Here is a 17,923-nt window from a genome sequence, read left to right as displayed (position 1 = left end):
ACAACAGTCCTTCTGCCAGCTAAGCTCTACTTCCTGCCTTGACCAGGAACACAAGGGCACAGGACAAAGAGTACGGAAGAGCCAATTAGGAAAGACTGTCCAGGACCCCATGTCAGACACGGAACTGACAAAGTTGCCCAACAGGGAAAAATTCCGCACACACAGAAAGAGTGAGTGGTCATGGATTTTTATTTCACTGCCTGGACTGTCCTGAAATCAGGAACTGTGAGAGGATCTGTGGGCTCGTACAGAGCCCTCAGGTACTGTTCACCACAGATGCAGGCTGTGGAACACCAGGGAAATGTCTGCAGAAAAGTGTTGTCCTGCGCTGCCAAAACTGAGCTGACCCCGGTACCTGCAGCCATAGAGGTGCCACCCACTGCTCTGACTCTCCATTTTCCTTGGCACTGGTTGAGCTCTTCTGTCCAACTGGCACTGCGTCTCACCTGAGTCAGCACCCTAGGTGCTTCCAGAGGGGTTGCTTGGTGCTGTCTGGTGAGATCATGGGGACAGCACAGTCACTCTGCTCCTTCAGTTTGTGCGTGAAGGTGCGTGAAAGCCAGAATGATGTGGAGAAACAGGAGCAGAAGCCAACCTCTCTGCAGGACTCACCCACTGGTGGCCTAGCCAGGACCGATTTGGGGACTATTGCCCAAGTTCCCAAAGGTTCCCTGGAAAAAGGAAGGTCATGGATGAGCCAGCCCATGGTCTGCTGAGCAAAGGCAGGCCAGGTTGTGACTGCTAGGCCACTCCAAGACCTCCCCCACTTCCACTCCAGGAGGTCCAGGGGTGTGAATGGTTAATCCCCAGTAATCACTCAGTGTCTGGTACTGGAGTTGGCTTCGTTGGCCATCGCCTGACATCTGGGGCTCCCTGGTAGCCACAGTCACTTTGGCTGTGGAAATGTAGGCCCCTGGACTTGTACCACAGCCAGCCAGGCCAGAGGCTGGGGTTCACATGGTCTGTACCCACACACATCAGGTGGCAGTGCCCTCGCGAAGTTCCACAGATTGGGCCTGTAAATGCAGCTTTAGGGCTGGAAGTCCAGGGTCACAGGGCTGGCTCCGCCGAGGCCTCTCCTTAGCTTACAGACAGCACCTTCTCTGGGTCTGCACCCTGGTGTGCCATTCCTAGCATGGCTGGGTCTTGACCTCTTCTTTTAAGCTTGGGAAAGCACCCACTTAACTCAGGCCTCCTTCACAGAGCCAATCTCCAGATGCAGCACATCCTAAGGTCCTGGGCTAAGAGTTCACCAAGTGAGCTCTGGGGATACCACCCATGCTGGGGCAGTGCTCAGCCTGCACCTTGGTGAGGACAAGATACATGGAGCTATAAGGCTGGAGAGAAAAAGTACACCTCTGGTGACCGGTCATCTTGGTAAGGATGAGCATGATGGCCACCTCTGTGTAGAGGCCTCTGTCTTCTAGGAAGCCAGGCACCCAGCCATGCTGTGGTCACACCCAAGGGCTTCCGTCCTCCATCAGGGACAAAGGGACAGTCAGGTTGTTATCCCAGACTAAGCAATTTCCCAGAGATGATGCTGGGTTAGAGGCCTTGTGTTTGGGTGAAGGGGACCCTGCCTGGTCACCATGAGTTCCCAGCAGCCATGGCCTTGGTTGAGGTCACACTTGCTCCAAGTAGGGTCCCTGTGTGTCCAGGCTGGGGGTGGGGATAAGCTGGATGTCCATCCAACTCTGCCTGTGACACCTTGTCCTGTCTGTGCTTTGGTCTCCTCATCTGGAAACTGGAGGGTCCATGCTGCCGTGGGGGTGGATGAGGGAGACACAGCCTGAGGAGGAGGTGGAGTGGGCGTGCGTGGCACTCTTTACCGCCAGTACCTCAGCAGGGGACTGGGGTTTAAAATGTGTCTCTTGTCTCCCACAAGACTGCTGTTTTAGGATAGAATTAGGTGATACCTATCCAGACACACTGAGGAAGGCAGGGCTCAGACAGCAGCCCTGGGTTTTAACAATAGTCCTGTTCATCACTCACATTTGTAAGAACCTCTCTCCAGCCCTCTTGAATCCGTTCCCATGGGGTGGATTTCACCTTTAAGCTACCTCACAGAAGAGCTTCCTGCCACGCCTGCGTGGCAGCCTGTGCCTTTTGGTTGGGAAGCAGCTCACACCCTGTTAGCCTCAGGATCTACCCAGTGAGAGAGATGACACAATGCTGAACAGAGAGCTGCTGCAGGGTAACTGTGTGAGACGGAAGGAGTGCGTGCACACTCTCCACGTGCACAGGGGGCACACCCGCTTGTTCCTTCACATGCATCAGGAACATTTATGGAAGGAGGAGATCTGAGAGTATCTAGCTATGAGTCTTAGTCTTTGCCCTTTGGATCCTTTTGGTTTTTAAAAATGAAATTAGTAGAGGTATAACTTTTTCCAGTAAAAACCATTTTCGAGGAACAGCTCTTTCTGGGTCCCGGGAGCCAGGTCACCACACTGTTGCTTGAGGAAGGGTTCTTACTCCTGGGAAGGGCTGCCCGTCTGCACAGCAGAGGCCTCCTCTCTGCTTTCCTCTCTTCCTAGCTATGATGCAAACCTGCCAAGAGACTGGTGACTCTGGGGTGCATCCTCTCTCTCAAGGGACGCCTTGGGTCAGCGCACTCCCTCTACACCTACCCAGCCCTCCCTTTTGTGAATCTACCAGGGTTTCAGTCAGCACCCAAAAGCACAAAAGGCTTGCTGTCCCAAGGTCCTTGGGCAGGGGGCGACTGATGTCCTTCCCGGAGTGGGGACATAGGATGTCCAAGGCCCTGAACCAGTTGTCTCTCGTGTGTCCTTAATTCAAGCTCTCTGAATTGACGTCCTCCAGGCCTGTTCCTGGGAGGCAGAAGGATCCAGACCAGGGGCTGCAGACCAGGGTGAGGACGAGGAGGCCAGGAAACGGGTAACAAGGTCCTTCCTGAGCTGCAGGGGGTGCTCCTGGGCCAGGAGCCACAGCGCCTGCACTCGCCATTGTCACCAGCCTCACCCAAAAGCCACACAGCAGCTTCCAGTTTGCTGTTGGCTTTAGTCCCAGCTGGAATGTTCTGCACAATCTGTGTGTGTGTGTGTGTGTGTGTGTGTGTGTGTGTGTGAGAGAGAGAGAGAGAGAGAGGAGAGAGAGAGAGAGAGAGAGAGAGAGAGAGAGAGAGAGACAGAGACAGAGACAGAGACAGAGAGACAGAGAGAGAGAGCATGCACACACACATGCAACTTTACCTCTGTGGCCGTAAAATGCCCAGTATCAGACTCACTGTCCAATCTCCTGTCCGTTTTCCTCTTAGACTTCTAGTGTGGTTCCAGGACACTTTGCCACCTCTTTACCCCTTGCTCACTGTATTCAGATGACAAATTTGGGAAATGCAGTGACAGATTCTCAAAGTTTGACCGTGCCATTTCCTTCTTGGGAGGAGCCTGGCAGAGGTGGCTCTCTGCAGACAGAGCCCACCACCTGATGTTTGCAGTAACCGGGTGCTGGAACCCAGACTGTGGGTACAACACTGGATGAGAAGGAGAATCAAAATACAGGGACGCTCTGGCTCAGGGGAAGCAACTGGCCACACTGTTACTGGCTAGTCACCGGGCTCCACTGGCACATATTCTGTTTCAGGGATTTTATTTCTGTTTTTATCCACAGTCATGGAAGAGTCTTCTTTAGGAAAGTCTGAGTTAGAGATGTGAATTTGTCTGGCACATAGCTGGGGTTCAATGATTACTGATGAAGTGAATAAGCAAATTTCTTTCCACCCATTTGTGTTGGAAGATTGTTGCTACTGCCCTTTTGGACACTTTCTTTTTCCTAGTAAGTGTTTGTTTTCTTGTTTCTGACATGAACCATCCTCTGAGCTGCGCCAGCTGGAGGAGGAGCCAGACACAGCGTGAATCTGGAGCCCAAATCCTGGCTTCCAGGACTGCACAAAGGTAGAAGATATGGTGCTTCCCTGCAGAGCGTGGTAGTCAGTTTTACCTAGAGTGCTTGCAGTTGAGTAGGCTTTTTTGAGGACTAACAGAAATGTTTTAAAATCATGTCCTCAAAGGGCGGTGCCTGTTTTATATTTAGTAGTGAAAGATGCATATCTGCTTTCAGCTTCAGGAAATAGTCAAACTGAGGCCACTACACAACTGCTTTCCTATTTTGTCACTGAGATGAAAACAACACCTAGAATTTTAAAAGTGATTGAACTCTGGGAATACCCCCCATCATGTTGGTCTCATTTAATTACTATTTTTTGCTAACATTTGGAGCCTATGTAGTGTGGATATATGACCAAAAATAGTAAGGACAGAAAATACTTGCTGGCCATTTTATTTTAAATAAGAAGGGTTGATTTCCATTATTCAAACTATAGGAGGCAAAAATTAGATGTGATTTTTAAAACTGTGTGGTTATTTGTGGTAAGTCACTGGAAGTCTTGGTGCCTTCCCTCCAAGAGGTGATGGATGGCACATGGTCACCGTGGGAATGCCAGAGTACGTGGTCAGTAGGGATACTAATGCGAAGTCAGTTATCCAGAAGTTGCCTTTGCTGTTTAAATGAGGCCGCCCAAAATTTCTTACTGATGATGCTCGGCATGTTTCACTTTTTCCGGTACACAGAACCCTAGAAATGTGTCACATTTCACTACTCTTCATCAAAATAAGCACTTTTAGATTTCTAGTAATATTGTCTCATAAAATCAAATGGTCAGTGCTGTTTGCATGTTATATAAGGAGGCAACTCACAGCAGTTACATGAAAGTTAATTATACAGCTCATCCACTTACAAGAGTTGCTGAATTCATGCGTCTGCTGTAGCCTAAAGCAAGGAACTCTAAAATTTCATTTCTAAATATTGACTTTTTAACTACCAGCACTGATTCCATTTTTTATGGATGAAAAGTTAGTGATTAAACTAGATGCAATATTTGTTACAATGCAATTAAAATTTCTACATTAACCAACCCTCCAGAAAGAAAAATCTTCACAACAATGTGAAATTAATTATCAGTCAGTAGACAAGTTGGGTAGTGGTTTCCTGTGTGAAGGCAACTCCAAAAGAACGATAAAGACAATGAAATTTATTGGTCACTGTCGGACTGTAATGGCAGAGACAGACGTACCACAACGTCAGATTCCACATCCAATTGTGCAGTCCCATAATTGTATTCCTGCCTGATTGTGATAGCTATCAACCAAGAAATTTACTACAAGATTAACAGAGACACAGTAATGAAAAAACACAGCGGCATCATGTAATTGACTGTTATTAAAGTATGTCTTCGTGCCCTGTAATAAACTCCTTGGCTGCAGCTTCCTGGAGAAACCCAAGCCAAAACTTTCTATCACTTTTTCCTTTTTAAATCAGGCTTTTTAAAACCACCCCCATGCAGCTACTTAACAAGCGCATGGTCAGAAATCTGAGGGAATAGACACAACAGATATTATGAATTAGAATTTTGGGTGGGTTTCAAGACATGGAGAAGTTGGGGTTTTCTTCACAATGGCAATGAAATGATCACACATCTTGCCATTTCTAACTTGTATCAAATGAGTAAAGCAGGGCAGAGAAGAGAACTGTGTGGCGGGCGAGTCAGTTTTCTCCGGATGCAGCCTCTTCCATTCATATTTTAATGAGGTTAGTATCTCTGAGGCCATCCTTAGAGGGCAGTGGCTGGGTTCCCGTAAGATTACAATGGGAGTTGCTTTAGTGACAAGCACCATTCAAAATCTTCACAGTCCAGGAAAAAAAAAAAGACTCAGTTTTATTCCGCTGGTCCCAAACTTACGGCACTCTTAGAATCGAGACAATCTGGGGAGGAAAGAAGCTCAGATATTCTATGAATAGAGTTTAAATTTTCTCTAAAGGTAGTTCAGGTAAGGAGAATCATTTTAAACTCTAATCATATCTATTTTAGCAAAATCAGGGTGTGTTGTGTACGTGGACCAATTCCCCACAAGGAAGGTAATCACTGTACACTATAAATATGGGCTAAAAACAAATAAAAGCTGGAAAAAAGCTGCTATGATAAGCATCTTTTTCCGTAATTTTTTTTTGAGAAATCTCCTGCTTTAGGATTTTAAGATCGATTTTTTTTTTTAAATGTTGACTTCTGTTTTTTTCATCTTGGGTTTGTTCCCTCTCCTGTTTTGGACGACAAAGTGTTTTTGAGCTATCTGCCAGCAACATGTCCTACTTTGAGAGAATCTCTACTCCAAAGTGCTAGCGAATCGCATCAAACAGCGTCAGCTTTCCTGAAGTTAGAGAACGATAGAAATTCACACTGCTCTTTCAATGCTGTTCTAAAACAGGCACACTATTGCTAGATCCCAATGTGTAAGATTAGGCTTCCAGGATAAGAAAAACAATTCACTGTTATGGAGAGGGCCTTCACGTGGGGATTGTTTTAAAAAATCACAGCCTGGGAGAGACAACGGGCATCAGAATCAGCCCTGAAGGCCTCAAATGTGGGCATGCATCGAGGTTCTGCACAGGAGGCCAGGTCAGCCTAAAAACACAAACAGCTAACATCAACAAAACAGTTTCGAGGGTGGCCTGGCTGGCAGGAAGTGCCTGGTGTCTGAGGAGGGGGCTCAGTGGGGTTTTCAGAGCCTCCCCATTTCCAGACCTTTGGCCCTCCAGGCCCAACACAGTCCCCAGCCCCCAAGCATCAATTCTGTTTACTTTCCTGAGGCGGAGAGGGGGCAGGGGAACGGAGGGCCAGAGAATGTTCAGATTACAGTTGGATTTTTAAATGAGAGCCCCTTCTTCACTTTCCAGTAAAATACTGCCTTATTGGCACCCCAAAACTGATATATATATATATATATATATATATATATATATATATGTGTGTGTGTGTGTGTGTGTGTGTGTGTGTTTGATGGGGAGCTATACTTGAAAACACATGCATCTCAGGAAGCAGTTACATCCCTGATCGTTTTAACGATTTGCCTGAACTAATTGTAATTTAAGAATTTATCTTTGCATTTTAGAACATTTTCCAGAGACTCCCGTGTGTTTGACGCTTGGTTTCTATCAGTTAGTAACGTTACCACTTTGCTTGTTAACCTGTGTATTTCTTTTTATAGCTTCCAGAACTTGAAGGCCATCATTCAGGCAGAGACACAAAAGCAACTATTTGGAATGTGCACTTCGGGTAGACATTTTTGTTTTAAATTAAAGCATTCATGAAGTTTTTTTTTTTAAAACCTTGGTACTTTAGGGACTAGTGCAAGGGCTGTGGCATATTCTAAAACAAATTATTTCATTGCAGAGTTGAACGCTTGGGCCCGGAGAGCCGCTCAAAGTCAAACTCATGAAGTTTGGGGCCAAGGGCTTTACCTGTTCGCGGCAGGTGCAGCGGGCAGGCGGGCGGGGAGTGGCGCTTTTCTCTAACTCTCTCCTCTTCTGGGTCCCTTTGAACGTGTTTGCACAGAGTTGATTCCTTATTGAAACAGGGCTGACGGTGGCACCGGGGTGGTTTATAATCGGCCCGGCCCGCCGCACTCCCTTTCATGTTAATTCCGCCGCGCTGGCGGATCAGATTTGCGGCCAGATGGCGGCGAAGCGCGGAGACCCTTTGTGCGCCCGGGCGCGTCTGTGAATGTCGCGCGGTCGTTGGCACCGGAAGGGTTCACACTGCGTGTGAAAGGGGACAAAGGAGGCTGGATATATCAACACTGCAGAAACTGAGTTCATTTGTGATGCAGCCCCTTTCACCGCGGTTGTCAGGCAAACTTCCTACTTTGATCAGCAGAGGGTGAAGAGGGAGAAAGGCGCAAAGCGCGGGCCTCGGCGCAGTCCGTGCGCCCTTGGCGGCTCCACGCCCCCTTCCGGAAGGAGCCGCGGGACGCAGCTTCTGCACCTTGACCTGTCTAGACGGGGCCCGTACGTTTTTGTGTCGGTTACCAAGGGCTCGGGGTGCTCTTTGACCCGCGCCCCGGGCAGACTCTGTGGCTTTGGGGCCTTGAGGATCAGCCGGACTGGCAGGAGAGGGGCGCCCGGGGCGCACGCCAGCTGTGCCCAGGGAGTGCGGTGGTGACTCGTGGCCAGGGGAGCGCTCCCTATTGCGACGAATGGGGGAGAAAGGCAAACTTTGGCTCCTACTGAACGGATGGGCGCTTAGAAGCAAGAACAGTCTGTGTCTGTGTCTCTCTGTCTCTGTGTCTCTGCTTCTGTTTCCTAGATGGTAGCGTTTTTTGTGACTCACGCTTTTTCTGCACATTCGAAAACTTTTAAAAATGATTATACGCATGGGTATAGTTCTTAGTGTGAGGTAAGTTTTCTGCCCACTTTCAGATCCATGCACTCTTCCTAGAACTAAGCTAACCTTAAATGTTTGCCAATAACGCACCAGGATTAAGGCTCCACACAGTAACGTTTGTTTGTTGCAGCCTTGCCAGGGGTGTTTCCACATGCCTTTCCCTGTACTCTCTTTTCCACAATCCCACCCCTGTGTCCTCGTGTCCAGTGTCCTTGCCATCTGTCTCTCCCTAGGTCCCCCTGGTCCAGTCTGAGGCATTCCTCATCGACCTTCTGGATAAAGTGTGCGAGCGAATGAATGATTACCAGCTCGATGAAGACCCTGTGACTAAGGAGAAGTATTTCCGGAGATACGCGCCGAGGAAAGGAGACAAGATATACAAAGAATATAAGAGGTTCTATTACTACTCTGACGCCTATAAACCTCTGAAATTTGCGGTAAGCTCTCTCCCTGCAAGAGGGACCATGTGACCTAGAAGCCTGGTGTGGGTACTCTCTTTGTCCTCTGCTTTCTTGTTGCCAAGCTGCAGTGCATGGGACAGTAGAACGTGCATTCAGTGTCATCGTGTATTTGGTGATCCTGCTGCTACTGGCTAACTGTTCATTTAGTGACTCTCCTTTTGAGACACCCAAGGGCAATGGAGAAATGAACACGATGTTTTATGGAGGGGCCCTCCCCAAAGTGTGCTCAAGTGACCTTCTCTTGGTGCCCAGGAGGTCTGACAGGTCTGCATCTGAGGATGGGGCAGTAGGCTAAAAATCCAAATAGAAAAGCATGTCATTTTCAAATGTTTTAGAACCAATTGATGGAAGGGTACTGATATAATCATCTTTTTCCTCCCAAGCTTCACAGAACAGAGGGACTCCCACACCCAATTAATTGAAGAATTTTAGCACAAACTAAGTTAAACAAAGGCTTAGGTAGGAGAGTTGGCATAAAGGCAAATTTTCTTTTAGTATAATGTTGATTTTGTGGGAATGGTGACCTCTAGCTTGCTAGAATGTGCCTGGCAGAATATATTGCAATATATTCCCTTTACTTAACGTGTTGAATCATACAGTGATGGGCAGCCCTGTTTAAAAAATGTATTAAGTTCACGAGCTGATCAAAATGTCAGGCCTGCGGAAGCCCTGAAATGAGGGCTGTGGCTGACATTTGGAGATACCGTTTTAATTAAAAAATGAGGGTAATAATTCAGGGTTAAAAGTACCGTGGCATAGCACTGGCAGTGTTCGGTGTTTGTGTTTCACAGGTTTTAAATAAACACATTAAGGTGAATTTAAATATTCCTAAATGCTACTTAAGAGTTTTAGCGACTTGCTTGATGATTTCAGAAGCTGACTCCCAAGCTCTCTTGGAGGCCTTTCAGGAACTTCATCTCCTGAAAATGCTGCTTAGTTCCTTAATGAAGAACTGTCTCAGATGTAATTTAGGATTTTCTGATCCAGGGGCAAAGTTGAGTTCCCTCTGCCCTGCAATGTCAGGTCTTTTTGGTTTTTTTCAAAGTGAGGTTTTGTCTGGGTCTCTAATGGTGCGAAGAAACTTCTCTGACCATCAAACAGGTTCTTCACTGTGAAACTGAAGGTGGTTTGGATTGCTGTAAAGGAAGGCTTGTTTTTCTCACTTTCAAACCCCAGACTAGATTGTCATGTTAAATCAGAAGGAAACTGGGCCCACCACCTCAGGGAGCTGTGTTCTTTGAATTGTTTTTAAAAAGAAAACTGAGACCTTTCAGCTCCTTACATGAGAAGCCCATTTCTTCCCATGCTTGGCATTTTCCAGTTTTAGGGAGAGAAATACAAAGCACCCTTTCCTTCCTCATCCTCACCATCTTTCAACATAGCTAATGATTTGCTTAAGTCCCAGGAAATGATGCAATTAACATTCTGGGAAGAGGGCTAATCCGAGACAATGATGAATTAAGCCAGAAGGGCCCCCCAAAATAGACTGCCTTGGCTGCATGATCTCCTGCGTATAATAAAACGCTGCTAAGTCCTTCCCAGCAAGGTGCCCGACCAGTGCACATCCATAGTGTAGTGTGTTCCCATTGTGTCTCTGCAGTGCGAGAGCATAATAGAAGAACACGAAGACGAAATCTTCTCACTCATCGCGCGGGGGGCACAGCACTTCGCTGACAAACTGTGCGGCGGGAAATCAGGTACTGTGTCTGATGTAACATGTGCGCGCTGTGCCTCCGCTGCTCAGCCGAGCACAGCCTCAGCAGACCTGGCCTCGCTGCTGCCAGCTGCATCTGCGAACCTCGCTCTGCTGCGGGTCCTGGGCTCTCTGAGCTGGAGCCACAGGATCCTGGCTGTGGGTCCTCCCCTGCCTTTCAGATGCACCCAAACCCCTTGATTTCCAAAAGGCGAAGGAGCCCGTTCCTGTTGAGAATTAGGTTACCTTAAAGCACTTGCTTTAAAAGAAAAAGATGACTTTGAAAGATTGGACTTTTCACCCTGATCCAGGCAAGGAGAAGGTCATGGCTTAGGTATTTGTTATACTAGTAGAAGGTGGAATTCTTATTTTGTAAGAAAAAATTTTTAAGTTTGATTGTTTGAGGCTGGGTAGGCTGGTTTTTATGGTGAGTGTCTGTGTGTTTGTGTGGGTTTTTCCCTCCTTTTTTCAAGTTTCTTTCCCAGAGTGTTACTTCTTAAAAATTTTTTTGAGCTTAATAGGTAGAAAATAACACTCGACTCATTCTTAGACACACACACTGCAGACAGGCACACTCACAGGGAATGAGCAGAGAGCGTTGTTTACTATGTAACAAGGTAGAGTCTGGACTTGGTGGCCCTGCCCTCTCTGGAGTTAAGCTGGCATCCACTCCTGTTGCTTTGATGCTGGTTACACATGCGCAGGGTGTAGTACAAGTTTGTGTTCTTTCCAGGTATCTTTGGAAAGAAGACAAAGGGGTATATGTGCAGACAGCAATTTAAGGCCAGTGGACTTTTTAAAGCCGTGTGGGTCCTTAGACATTCAATATTTTGCCAGTTTCCAAGAAAGTACAGTGTGCACAAGCACATCTGCTGTGTCAGACTCAATGCCAGAGTCCTTAGAATGACACTCACTGCCTGTGTGTAAGTAAATGCTGAGAGCATCCGAAGTTATTAGGTAAGGTGATCATGAACTCGCCACTAAGAAAACAGTGAGCGTTTCTTTACAGAGTAGATAAATGGGTTGCTTTCGGTTTAAAATCTGGTTTCAACTGCAATTTAGAGCAGAATACTGTGAAATGACGTCGTGGGGATTGTTCAGCCATTCGAAATTTTTTCCCACTGATGTTGGATATGGAATTAGAAGTTTGTGAGATTCATTTGATTTCATAGCCAAACTTCCCAAAGAAACCAGTTTTGAATTTTTTTTCTAATGATTTGGTAATGCAGGTGTGCAGATATATGTAGACATGTAACAGACAGTATTTGAAGGGGTTGTTGTCCTGTTTATTTCCTTATAGAGGGTTTGGATTTGTCATAATCATCTACCCTAACTGCACATAATTTGCTATTGGCCACCTATGCAGGTGGAGAAAAGCTTGAATTTCACTCCCGGTTCTTGTCGTCCCTGAATTAAGATTCTGGAGTAGATTCTCTTACCAAGTTTAGTGTCATGAACTGAGTTTCAGTAACATTAATGACCTCTCGTCCGTCATCCCTTTCACATAGTTAACACTGGAAATTGAAGTATCAACCCTGAGAAAGCATAAACTTAAAGACTACACTTACAATACAAGCGATATTGCTAGTATGTAATAAAATAGTAGATGATCTTTAATTAGCATTTGCTTTTCAAACAACAGCTGTCCACCATGCCCAGGGCTGCAGAGAGTGACAGGTAACTGAGCATGGGGAAGCCAGTGGGCACGTTCAGGTGATATTTCTTCATCAATTGCACTTGTAGGTGTGGTAAACGATCCATAACTGAGAATAAACTAATTTTTAAAAGAAGCAAGATGCCTCCTCTGAAAAACTTCCCACTAAAGTAAGTTAACACGGTAGAGAACTTTTCAGACTGAAATATTATTGCTAGAAAAAGCTAAAGCAGCACCCAGTGATGGCCAACCCAATGAATGATCATAGTAACAGCAAAGAAGTGCTGTGTTCTAACGTATAGGGACACTTCTGACCACTGTGTGAAACATGTGGCTTTTGTATCACCGAAGAGCTCCAGGGTCCCTAAAATATGGGTGCATATGTTTTCTACTAGAGCAGGTCTCACCTCCCCTGTCTTGGGGAGTGATGCTGGACCTCTGCAGGCAACATAATTTCAGAGGGGTGACTCTGTGTGTGTGTGTGTGTGTGTGTGTATGTGTGTGTGTGTGCACCTGCCCGTTTGTAGCTGTTTACTGAGTATATACTATGTGCAAGTTGCTGGTGCTGACTTCTAGTAAAACGTTCACCTATTGCTTTTGGAGATATCAGTCATCATTTAGAAAACAGATACTTCTACAACTAGGGATTTGATTGGAAGTCTACTTTCTGTATTTATTATGAACTTGGCATTTACATGAATTTTGTTTTTTCCTACTTAATGCACGTTGTTCGCTTTGTCTATAATAGTTATACACGAGAGGATTGAGGACATGCTCACCGTCTTCAAAATTTTAAGGCTTACAGGCACTCACCCCCACCCACAAAAATAAATGTGGTATGGTGGAGAAAACATATTGTATGTCCAATTTAAGCTGTGCATGTCTGAGTTAAGGAACATCACACAGTGAGCTCTGTGCACACTCTTGTCGTCTTTGATGAAGTGTCCCATCTCAGTGAAGGGTCCAAGCCAGCAGAAGTCTGGGGCTGCCACCATAACCCCAGGCACCAGAGAGAAGAGGAGCAGCCAGAACCCTTTTTCTCTTGGCAGAACTGGAGAATGGCAGACCTCAGCTCCTTCCTTCCTCACATGGTTCTTCTCCTACGCAAATATTAAAAGAAAATCATTATACTTAGCTGACAAATGTTCTGTGCCACAGAACCCAGGGTTTTCCAGGTGTCCTTTTGCTGTCTTGAGGAGAAAATGATTAAAATATTAGGATGTGATACAGGATGTGATCAAAACACAACCATATCCCACACAAGGTAGAAAGCACTGAGCTGTAGATTATAAATGAGTAGATATTCATTATGTTTGTAGAGGTATTTGTTAGACTGTGTATAGGGTATAAACAATACATAAATGTCTTCACTGCCTAGCACTTCTGCTCTGAGACCAAATCCTAACATTTAAAAATGTAACTGCAGGATTTGCCACATATGTATTTTAAAGACAGTATATGGAATAAGATATCAAGTATCTGGAAATGTTTAGCATACATTAAATATAAAAACATTGCTGCTATTTTGTCTATCCCTCCCAATCAAAATGGAGAATGTTAAATTCTAAAATAGAAAATAATTACTTTCAAAAAATAGTATATTTCAAATCAGCTATGTAGATAAAACTAGGCACAGCCTTTCTAAAAAGGAAAGACTTTCACTGTTTTCAGTTGGAAAGTAGTGTAAATCAAAACACCTAGCTCTCTCTGATTCAATGCCCAGTGGTCATTGCTCATTCCAAGTTGTGGAACTGTCTCTGAGCTGGTGTTCTCTCTACCCCACACCCACAGGTGAAATGACACAGTACCTAGCCTTGCTTTAAAATACTCTTGCCAAAACCAAGAGGATGAGACCAGAACAAGAGAATGCGATCATTGTGGAAGTGGGTTTGGAGCCCAGAGGAATAGATTACACCCTTCTTTATGGTCTGTGCATATTTGAACATCTCCATAATAAAAGCTGAAAAATATGCTCTCAACAGCATGTACTTTTTGTGGAATGTTAACGACTTGGTGGCCTGGTATTTGAGTTGATAGTAACACCACCTAATTTTTTTTTCAGATCTGTGTGGAGCCTCGGCTAATGACACTGAATTCTAGAAGTGGTGTTTGACTCATTCCAGGGAGAGAGCAAAGTCACAGCTCTGAAGGTCAATGTCTGCATGACTTTCATGATGAGGAAATTTGTCTTGTTTATACTAGGTTTGTCCCTGCATGAAATTATTTTGAAGATTATTTAGCATCATGGCAAATCCTGACTCTCTAGGTGAAGCCGAGGAGTCCACCAAACTTATATTTCCTTTGCAGATTTGGACCCAACAGGCTTGGCAGTAATACTTTAAATTTGGCTGTGGGGGAAAAAAAGCAAAGCTTTTTCATAGGAAATTGGGATTTTAAAATTTACACTGTGTATTTCATAGCAAAGATACATAGACACATACAAATGTATACCAATGATTTCTCAAATACTTGACTGGCTACAAATTTAGGGAAATCTATTAGAAGCAATTTCAAAGTTAGTCCTCTGAAGGATTCTATATAGTACTGAGGAAAAGAATGCACTAATTTTTATCAGGAATTAAATGTAGATTTCAAGTTTAAACTATAGTTTAAAAACTTAAATTTTAAAACTTCTTCTCCAAAACAGTGGGTAGGTGAAAAATAATGAGTATTCTTTACATTGAGTGATACTTGAGTCCAAATAATTTGCAGGGTGGATTTATCATGACCTTGTATATTAAAAGATGACTGTAGTGACTGAGTTTTGTTCTGTTGCAAACCCTCCTGGGCTCTTTTCTCAAGATTTTTGGCTAACATTGAGCGTGTGGATTTTACCACTGGGTAACGTATCATTCTTCTAATGGGGGGGGGGGGGATTTTGGCCAGTGTGGGGAAGGAAGGAGAGGGTGGTGTGGTACATCGACTGTGTGGATGCAGTGGAAAGTGCGGTGCTTTGGGATATTTAGCTGTCTCTGTTGAATTTGCACTCAATGGAATTAAATTCAACTTTAATTATTTGGTGTCTTAAGGTACTGGCTGTACTTGTTTAAATAAAGAAATTCTTCAAAAAAAAAAAAAAAAAGATTCTCTTGGTTCCCAGTGAAAATGGAGTGGGTAGCACCATGCAAATTCTATATCAAAAAGCTAAAATTGTGGGTGCTATTGTTATACGATTGCCTAGAAAATACACTCTGTACCCCATTCTCTTAAGCCTGGACCTAGTCTTGAATTTAAGAACAATTTCCAAAACCAAGGAGATGGGATGTCTATTTTCTCTCCTCTCCCTGTCTTATTAAAAATCACAATGGGTAAATGACATTTATCTGGGAGTCTGAGAGTCGATGTAGATTTGTTTCTTGCCTGGTAGTTTTTCAGGACACCAGTAATTAGTTGGATGTTACAGACCCTACAGTCATCTGTGAACCTGTATGCCAGCTGATACAGTAGAAATAGGGAGTTAGGAGGACCCCACAACCTTTTCTCGCTGGGGAGTAGAGTTGTAATTTAAACATGGTCTCCATTTGAGATTAACTTTGAAGTAGTAAGGCATGGACATTTTCCTAACTTGGGCTTTCTGGGCAAATGCACAAAGACTGACCGTGATTTCTGGAAACACAAGTGACCGTCCTGGAAACCAGGTGGAGACTGTGGTACGGACATTTCTACGAAAGCTGTATTAGAATTGTGGAAGGGTAACCCCCTCCTTTCTACCTCTTCAAGCACAGACAGAGTGAGTTCTAGCCCCGGGAGTTCAGGAAGTGGGAGCCCTGTTGCAGCCTTCTGTCTCCACAGAGTGTTCTCATTGATGTTCATGCTTCTGCCTTGAACAGAGAGAACTGGACTCCTGCACTCTTATCCAATACCACATTTTGCCAAACAGAGCTTTCAAGTTTTAGTAGTCTTGGACTTCTCAGTAAAAATGGTCTTGTGTGTCACAAAATTTTTCATAACTTGTCACTTGCATTTTTAAAAATTTCCAGACATTCTTCCAAGTCAGACTTGCTGAATTTGTGTAAATATTTGTGGAAATGCATCTATGTGTGCAGGGGCTCCCCAGCTTCCCCAAGTGACTGGGCCGCTCTGCTTCCCTGTGCGAGCAGGGGTGGAGATAGCACCGGGGTCCCTGGTACCCCTCTTCATCGTGTTCTTGCCTTTAAGTGGCATTTAAGAACTAAAACAAAGAGCAATCTAAAAAGCCAGGAAGAGGCCAGGAATATAGCTCAGCGGCATAAGCACTGCCTGGCAAGAGCAAAGTCCTGAGTTCGATTCCCCAGCATCAGAAAGAAAACAAAAGAGCCAGGAAAACAATGGAAAGAAACAGAAAGAAACAGTGCAACACCTGGTGTGTGTGAGAGGAAAGTTTCTTAAAGTTACCCAAATTCTAGGGTCAGACTTCCTGGAGAAAGGGGGATCCTATTAAAATGGAGAGCAGAGGAGATAGTTTTGGAGCTTCTGGCTTCAGACTGTGGTCTTTTGGATGGTGCGTGGGGGTCTCTGTAAAGACCTACACAGTACTGTTCTCAGAGCACAGTGGCCTGGGGAGACAGCACCTCTATTCCATGGGTCACTAGTTCCTGAGAGGAAGCCAAGACCAGTGAATCCATTTCACTGAGAACTAGAGAGCAGAAAGGAGCCGACAGAGAGAGATCAATACTTTATTACTAAGACAGGCCCTAAAAGAGTTAATAGCTGCCTATATTTTTATGCCTATTTCTTGGCTTAGGTTGATATTTATTTAAAAACATAATCACTTTATGGAAAGAAAACATCTTAAATTTCAGATCCTAATGAGACACAAGGAAAAGCCTTTTGGGTGTGACTTTTTGGTCTGCTTTTCAGTGTGATACAGATGTGTCAGCTTACATTGAAAGCACTCGTGCTATTACAATAAAAATGTCTGTTAGGTACCTGTGTGCCTTTATTTTGTTTCTTTACCTATGATTTAATTCTCCTTTATGAGCTAAAATTGTTCAGATTATTTGCTTTTATGAGCAAGGAGCTAAGTGAATAAACATCAAATGCAGTAAGAGAAACTGAAATATGGAAGTTGTAGAAATCCGTTGCCCTAGAATCACCTAGGGAAAGACACAGTGAATGGCACTGTCTCTTCTGGTGTGATCCTTTCCCTGCCTGGGAATGAGCCTGCCAAATGGGAAGGCTCTGCTCAGGATCTGCCCCCATGGTGGAGGTAGCATTGAATTTGGAGCAGCCTGGCTCACTTCCTGTAAGGTCCTCAGTCACCGCAATTTGTAAAAGTGGAAGCTGAAATGTGAGGTGCAGCTGGAGAAGGTCCAGAAGGTCCAGAAATGGGTGCATGGCTGGATCGATGGACGGATGGAACCCTAATGCAGACAAGCACATATACAGAGTTAAATAAGATCAAGACACAGGAAGCCAGTCAGAGTGCTGCTCCTCCAGAGTGGAGATCCCAGAGAAATAATGTCTGGGAATTTTTTTAATTCCTTACAGAAAATGCATGATTCCTCTGCTCTTTACCTTGAAAAATGATCCCAAGACTTTTGTGAAAGAAAAAAAAAGTTAAAACAGATATAGAAAATGCCTTATCCCACAACAGCTGGATATTTGTAAAACATTAATCTACTAAGAAGCTGCTGGGAAGCAGACTAGCACTGCAGAAATACATTAGAATCTCATGTGTGCCGTTATCCTGGAGAATCCTGTTGGGCCAGGTGGTGTGTCCCCAAAACAACAGCATAATAAAAGCTCAGAAAATAAAGCAAGTGACTGGGTAGATGGCCCTGTCCCCTCAGAGCCAAGGGGTGGACATGGGCCTGGATCCAGGTGGGCTGATGCTTGATGTGATGGGAGGCCAAGAGGCCCTCAGGAGTGTCAGTGCCCCACATCCAGACACGCAGGCTCTC

General features: G+C 44.9%; 1 protein-coding gene across 1 annotated transcript in view; it reads left to right on the top strand.

Annotated features, from left to right (window-relative positions):
- Cnpy1 (canopy FGF signaling regulator 1) overlaps positions 1–15,798 on the top strand; it is a 29,591-nt gene extending 13,793 nt beyond the window's left edge. The window contains exons 2-4 of the mRNA XM_023564956.2: positions 8,467–8,670; positions 10,295–10,391; positions 14,104–15,798. Of these exons, the coding sequence (XP_023420724.1) occupies positions 8,467–8,670; positions 10,295–10,391; positions 14,104–14,141 (339 nt within the window). The 3' untranslated portion in view covers positions 14,142–15,798. The remainder of the gene's footprint in view (positions 1–8,466; positions 8,671–10,294; positions 10,392–14,103) is intronic.
- The last annotated feature ends 2,125 nt before the right edge of the window (positions 15,799–17,923 follow it).

Source organism: Cavia porcellus, unplaced genomic scaffold, assembly GCF_034190915.1.
Source record: "Cavia porcellus strain 051 isolate PalLab524CR breed Dunkin Hartley unplaced genomic scaffold, mCavPor4.1 scaffold_6, whole genome shotgun sequence".
NCBI lineage: Eukaryota > Metazoa > Chordata > Mammalia > Rodentia > Caviidae > Cavia > Cavia porcellus.
This window is presented reverse-complemented; position numbering and strand designations above follow the sequence as displayed.